Here is a 6,945-nt window from a genome sequence, read left to right on the forward strand (position 1 = left end):
CCCCCCCCCCCCCCCCCCCCCCCAAGTCCCCATATGTTCATAAGTTTAAAAAAATTAAAATACTGCCACGAAATGATTTTCATTCATTTGGATTAACAGTTCTTGAATGTGCATTCTAGGCTACGGAACATCACACTAAAATACTCTGACAGCATTTCCTGCACTACTTGTCATCGTAAAGCACTAGGTTACTGAAACTACAGCGCAATATATAGCCTAGGCTACAAGAGTGCTTCCGAACCATAAGTTCAAATCCGTGTAATTCGGATTTGAAACGAAACTAATTGCTTTTACACTACCACTCGCCAGTGTTGGGCCCAATTTCGACCCCCTGCCAAATGATTACCCTCCTCATTGCCTACCTGATAATCCTAACCCCACCCCTAATTATAACTCCTCCCTCTAAACCTGCCAGTTAATGGAGCTTGCTGACAAAATTACAAAATCAACCTGTCTGCAACAGGTCTAAATGTATGGTCTATATATAGTCTTGCAGTTAACTGTAAATGACTTAAGCGACGATACAGTTGTGCAGTGTGAAAGGAATAGCAATCCAATGACTTCGGAAGTAATATGATGTGTTGGCGGTATGCTTTAGACCAGAGGAGCCCAAATCTTTCATTCTGAAGGGCCAAAAATCTGGTTTGGGCATCTCAAATTACTGAACATGGACTGATACTAATTCATATGACAACGTGTTGTTAAAGATGGCCAACATAATGGGTTTTGTTTAAATTGTATACATTTATCAAATTTAAACAAAACCCACTATATATAGGCCTACGAATGAATCTATGTTACCATAGTCCACTTTTGTTAATATTAGCCTACACTGTTTATGTAATAATAGGCATGCTATATTGCATTTACGATTCCTCTAAAAGAAGATCTGGAAAGTTTTTAAGTTTTGGTAAAGAATTGTTTTCATTTTCTGATTTGCATTTGTTTTGTTGAGAGCTAAAACTATTGGCAGCAGACAGCCGTTTTCTTTCTAGCCAACATTTAGTTTCGTATCTTTCACAAGAGTTGACTTACATTGTCCTGTGTTCTCTTTGAGCTCCGCTGCTTGTTCGTTACAGCCAATAACCTGTAAAATTTCGATTGCTACAGGAACCGCACCAGTCGATGTGAAAGTGTTCACCATTAAATCAGCGAGATCTATAGCGTCGGTAACTTTTTCGATTCTAGCTTTTCGGACTCCCTGTTCTTTCTTCCGATCGCAGAGTTTATTTTTAAAACTCTTTAGCTCGTCCTTCCCAAGATCATTAAAAGTATCCTCCAGATGCTCCTTAATATTTTTCGCCATGATTGCTCAGACGTTTCGTGCCTCTTCCACTGGCTGTTAAAGGTTTTCACGGAGGCTTGTACGCCCCCTGTGATCTCAGTGTCGCCTGCATGTTTGTTTCACTTTTTATTCTATACTGACCAATGAACAAGTCGATAACCATAAATATTGATGCACACTTCACCTGTAGGTGACTTGCGTGATCTCACAATCCATATAGTTTTTGTTGGTTCTCAGGGTAGCAAACTTTAAAACATTTCATCCATCTGTAACAACAGAGTATAAAGAAACTTGGGTCCCACTTTATATTAAGTGGCCTTAACTACTATGTACTTACATTTAAATTAATCATTTGGTACAATGTACATACATGTTTTTACATTGTACTTACTTGCATGTAATTACATCTGTAAATTACATTTATAATTACACTGTTGACCCATCCCTGACACCTTAACCGACCATTAAACCTACCCAGACCACCAAACTTGTCCCTAACCTTATCCCACCTCAATAGCAGCAAAAATGTTTTGCAATACAATATGAACACAGTAAGTACATACTTATTTTTTTTTATGTAAGTACATAGTAGTAAAGGCCACTTAATGTAAAGTGGGACCGAAACTTGAAACCGGGCTAACAACATTTTATAAAAAGATGTATACTGTAACATATAATTTATTTACAAGAATGCACAATCTGATGTCAAAACATCAGTTTACTTAAGAAAAAAAATACATTTACAAGATTAGTGTTCCAATGTCAAAAGAGGTAGCTAACGATGTTTTCTAAAGGCACCTAACTGCATTTGATGGCTGATTTCAGATGTGTTGTTGAAAATGTCACTCAGTCAAAAGTCCAAATCAGTTTAAAGTACATTTCTTTGAATGGAACATCAGTCTTTTCTCTGTCCTTACTATTTCCAGGGCATGACTTCTGATGTTTTACAGTTCGTTTCGATCATTACAGGCATTTGAAAATGCTCTCCTCTAATGTGCCCAGGACTCTGTGGTTTCCTCCGATCTGGTTGTGCTTACTACAGACTGTGGAGATGCACCATTTGATGGAGAGATGTTTAGACTTGCAAAGACCTCGTGTGCCGTTTTTCCAAGCATTCCTTGCACGTCACAAACAAAGCGGTAGACGTAACGCTTTCCTGCTGTTTTGTGAATGATGTTTTTGTGGTAGTAGTAGCGCAGACCACGACTTAGCTTCTCGTAGTTCATTTTAGGCTTGTTTTTACACTGGCCCCATCGCTTTGCCACCTGGAGGAGACAAGGGAGATGTATCTCAAACCAACCAGTAAGACCCCTTCAGAACAACTGAGAGAATGTGGAAAATGCCAGATGTAAAGATAACAAAATATTTGCTTACAATATTTTGAGACTGTATGTGTTGTTGTGATTTGGTTGAACTATGAATTTTACCTCTGCAGGATCGGACATTTTAAACTCCCAGCCATCCCCAGTCCAGTTAATGAAAGTGTGGCAAGCAGAATCCAGCAGAAGTTCTAGCAGAAACTGCCAAAGCTGGATGGGTCCGGATCCTGATGGACAACAAACAATATCTAGTCATATATCTCATCATGAACAAATGATTTTCACTCTGTGTTATGAAAAATATATATTTTTTTAGAAATTCCTATAACAATACCTCACCTGGATAGGTGGACATGGGTGTCATTTCCCCCTCTCTGTCTGATCTTTGAGATGGTACGTTACGCCTTTTGGCCACACGGGGACAGAACTGCTCAGAGGATTTAGTAAGTGGAGGTGATGAAGAGGATGCTGGCTGTCCAAGTATGGAAGAGCAGTAACTGGGTGAGGCATAGTCGGACCAATATGAAGACCTGCTTTGCTGCTCTGCCTCATACAATGCATATGTTCTCTCAGTATCACCTACACAAGAAAAAAACGAGTTAATATTTCAATTACAGTATTTAAAAAATGAAAGAAAGTCCTTGTCAATAATAAGTATGAACGTTTATATAATAATAATAATATATATATATATATATATATATATATATATATATATGATTTATAATATACATGTTTATTATATTTAAAAAATTCAATATATATTTAAAAATATCTAATTTATTTAAAAACATTATATATATATACATAATAAGTCTATGTATCTCTCAAATGCTTACCCAGATGGTCCAGATTGACGGTACCGGATGCTTCTCTGTGATTTGGACCTTTCCCAGGTTGGTAATGGCTGCTGGTGTCCATCCCTGGGCTGAATGGACTGCTTTGTGCTGGAGTACACAGAGGGACAAGGTTCTGGTAGGTTTGATTTGATTCCTGAAAGGCAACCTGCTGCCTGTCTGCAACCATTCCTTCTGGAACTTTGGAAAATGACACAGCATGAGGCCACGTCACTTAAAAAAGAATTTCAAACATCTTTAGAAGAAGAACAAAAATGTGCTGTCATTTGATACTTACTATTAGTGTAAGATGCCCAACAGCTAAACTCAGGGAAGGAGTCCATATTAAAGAGACCAGAGTCAGTGGAGTTGACTGCAAGAGTATGACCTATTCATTAAAAACACACAAAATGTTTGTAATCATTAAAGTACTTGTCTGCATCGTGATTTAATATAATGCATAGGAATATGTACATCATGGGATGGTTACCTTTAGAACTGTGCAAATGCTCCTTCTGGGACTCTGAATATGTTTCTGGATACTGCTGTTGGGCAGGTCCTTTGCTGTCTAATAAAAAGGACAGGTCTTCACCACTGCAGTCTGGAGGTACATTATCAAAGATGTAAAATGAATAAGAGTGTCAGGAGAAATGGTGTATTCTAGAATTAACAATGGATCAATGGAAGTGACCTCCCATAAAGTTTTCTACACCTAGTCTGAACTGTGCTAGAAATGAAAGGAAACACTAGTAAAGGGGCTGTGACAGAGTGATGAAGGAGAGGGGGTGCTAAATCTGCTTGAGAAGGAAGTCTGGAGGAAAGGATTAGGAAGAGAGGGAGGGAGCAGAAAAAAACGGGTGTATCTTTAACCCAACCACCCCTTTTTTCTACATCCCTGGTTTGGACATTCCTAAATCTCAGCGCATGCATAGCCTGACATCCCCTTTTCCTGATGAGCTTTGAATTAGTGCACACAAACAAGATGTCAAGGTCTGATTTTTAGGGTTTTGACAGGGGTGTTGCAATGCTGGCTTTGCAGCTCAAGGACAACGGAAATGTTTTGCACGGACATTCAGGAAACAAAGCTGGAGAAATACTAAATCCCACAAAATCGGACAGATTTTTCCCTTGAGGGCAAATCGAATGTGATAATTGCAAAAATGGGCTTCCATGTAATTTATTTATTGAGAGAGATAACTGAACATTTGAATACGCAGAGTTTCATATTTAAACACTGGATGGAGAAAAAACACGTTGAAATAAGATATTACCATATAAGCTGAAGTCAAATCCACCAGGAACCTCCTGACTTCTGAAGTCTTCTGTATAAAATCCAGCTTGATACATTTCCATATCTGAAGAAAAAATAAACTGATTTAGATAACTAAATGTAGAATATTCTCTTCATTGGGTTAGTTTTAGGTTTTGTCCGTCTAATAATCAATTATAAATAATTATAAACACCCTTGAGTATAATTTATTAAACATATCAGTGTGTGTAAAACAGTCCATTATTTTCAATGGCAGCCAGTGATTCAAACACGTATAATAGCTACTGATTAAAAATCTCAGATCGCAAATGACATTGAAATCTAATGGAATAGAAACCCTTACCTTAAAGTTCTCTCAGAGTCCTTTTTCCAGATATCAAGGATGTACTACAGCTTCAGTTCAGTTGACTGCTGCTGCTTGCCTCAGGACCGTTATAAAGAGGCCGTGCGCGATGGGGCGTGTCCGCGCGTCTCGTGAAGGAATGCGTCGTGACTGCGGTTCCCCCCTTTTACTCCTCGTGACGTCAGACAGGAGTCACGACCACAGATTTGTTCCCCTTCCATTCACAGAAAAGGTGCCCATGGGGAGCAGAAAAAACATCACTGGATAGGTTTGACGGACATGTCCCTTCACATTTTTTCCTCCGAGTACGAGACCGTTTGAAATGTTTTGATGTAAGACTAAAAGGCTTAAACAATCTCGAAAGACCATAGTTCTATGAATCTTTCGCGTTTTCTCAAATTAAATGACAGTCCGTTCAATTGGGCCTTCTGTTTACTCTCAAAAATCAATACTATTCGAATCTATGGTTCCATGAACGTTTAATATCCATGGAACCTCTCCATTGCGCAAAAGCATCTTCATGATGGAAAAAGGTTCTTTAGATTATTCAAAAGTTCTGGTTCTTTTTAGAACGGTTCACTGAGGCAGTCACCATCACACATTAATAAACACAAAAATGAATGTTAACTGGAGAATTCTTTCAGCACAAAGTAATAGAGTGTTTCATGACGGACGGGGGGGGGGGGGGGGGGGGGGGGGTACTTCTATGGCATCACTGCGAAAACTCCCATTTGGAACCTTTACTTTTAGTGCTCTGAATATGTGTTGGTCATTCAGCTTCTTGGTGATACGAAACTCTGGAAATAACACTGAGAGAACAACACAACTCTGCGAAACGAGATCGTACAAACTGACCGGACTATAGCTATAGTCTGTCCCTCTCAGAGCCTCGTTTTCATTCATAAATTACAAATGGGATCAAACTTGAATGTGATGTACACTCTTAAAAATAAAGGTGCTTCAAACGGTTCTTCACAGCTATGCCATAGAAGAACCATTTTTGGTTCCACAAAGAACCATTCAGTCAAAGGTTCTTTACAGAACCATCTCTTTCTTACCATTTTATAATCTGAAGAACCTTCTTTCACCACAAAGAACCTTTTGTGAAACGTAAAGGTTCTTCAGATGTTAAAGGTTCTTTATGGAACCATTTAGACAAAAAGGTTCTTCTATGGCATCGTGAAGCACCTTTATTTTTAAGAGTGTACAGTACTAACATTGCTAAAGTGTTTCAACCCCCTAATCAATTTGAATTGTTTTTAATCTATGATTGTTTTATTAGCTGGCCTGCGGCTATAGGCTATACGAAGTACAACAATTACTAACATTATTATAATGAGGAAATTTATCGAATAGAAATGTAGGCTACAACAGCAACGTTTTCGTGTTGCGTGTAACTTGTTAGAAAACGAAATATGTAGGAATATGAATTATACATCTGAACTGCATTCATTCGATTTTTTTGTCTGAAATATGTGATCTAATATTTTGCATCAATCAATGAGAACTGACTACCATTAGGCCTGGCCGAAACAGTTGAGGCTAATTTTTGGGGGGTCTATATCACTTACCGACCTGAATACATTCTTGTAAAGTGACGAGGAGAAATGTTCTAGCTGGAAGTTAGAAATAAGATCAATCAGAACCAGCAGCTTAGACTTTAATGAGGAGTTCGTATCTTTAAAAGCCATTCAAGAGAACAATGGCCTGTAAAATTCCGAGTCGAGGAGGCCTGAAATCACGGCGTGAGTGCTTTGCACAGATAAGACCAACCCAAGGGTCTTGTACAAACAAACACCTCAGGCCATTTTCCTCCGGCGCGCAGAAAAAATACATCTGGAAAAGTTGCCAAATCGTGCAAGGCTTGAGTCGTGATTGAAGGAGCCCGCTC

The 6,945-nt window shown here is 38.7% G+C and overlaps 2 protein-coding genes across 3 annotated transcripts in view; both read right to left on the reverse strand.

The window, feature by feature from the left end:
• LOC107592160 (caspase-1-like) overlaps positions 1 to 1,396 on the reverse strand; it is a 3,632-nt gene extending 2,236 nt beyond the window's left edge. The window contains exon 1 of the mRNA XM_016281565.1: positions 1,036 to 1,396. Coding sequence (XP_016137051.1) covers positions 1,036 to 1,306 — 271 coding nt within the window. The 5' untranslated portion in view covers positions 1,307 to 1,396. The remainder of the gene's footprint in view (positions 1 to 1,035) is intronic.
• Positions 1,397 to 1,897: 501 nt separating this feature from the next.
• On the reverse strand, positions 1,898 to 5,134 carry LOC107592920 (protein C-ets-2-like). 2 transcript variants are annotated; one of them, XM_016282514.1, is made up of 8 exons: positions 5,055 to 5,134; positions 4,712 to 4,795; positions 3,931 to 4,008; positions 3,739 to 3,828; positions 3,444 to 3,641; positions 2,944 to 3,183; positions 2,713 to 2,831; positions 1,898 to 2,550 (listed from the first exon to the last, which is right to left on the reverse strand). In XM_016282514.1, the coding sequence occupies exons 2-8, from the start codon at positions 4,791 to 4,793 to the stop codon at positions 2,275 to 2,277; spliced, it is 1,083 nt and encodes a 360-aa protein (XP_016138000.1). In that variant the 5' UTR covers positions 4,794 to 4,795; positions 5,055 to 5,134; the 3' UTR covers positions 1,898 to 2,274. The 2 variants fall into 2 exon arrangements, with proteins under 2 accessions (XP_016138000.1, XP_016137992.1); XM_016282506.1 differs by having other exon boundaries at positions 3,931 to 4,041.
• Between the last annotated feature and the right edge of the window lie 1,811 nt (positions 5,135 to 6,945).

The sequence above is a fragment of the Sinocyclocheilus grahami genome, unplaced genomic scaffold (assembly GCF_001515645.1).
Source record: "Sinocyclocheilus grahami isolate Dianchi unplaced genomic scaffold, SAMN03320097.WGS_v1.1 scaffold9.1, whole genome shotgun sequence".
Classification (NCBI taxonomy): Eukaryota; Metazoa; Chordata; class Actinopteri; order Cypriniformes; family Cyprinidae; genus Sinocyclocheilus; species Sinocyclocheilus grahami.

Bases quoted from the DNA above. Each gene is read 5' to 3' on its own strand.
- LOC107592920 (XM_016282506.1), bottom strand. From the start codon at position 4,793: ATGGAAATGTATCAAGCTGGATTTTATACAGAAGACTTCAGAAGTCAG. The intron at 3,642-3,738 runs GTAAGTATCAAA...CATTTTCCAAAG, and splicing joins TTGGGCATCTTACACTAATA to TTCCAGAAGGAATGGTTGCA. The intron at 2,832-2,943 runs GTGAGGTATTGT...GTTGTCCATCAG, and splicing joins ACCCATGTCCACCTATCCAG to GATCCGGACCCATCCAGCTT.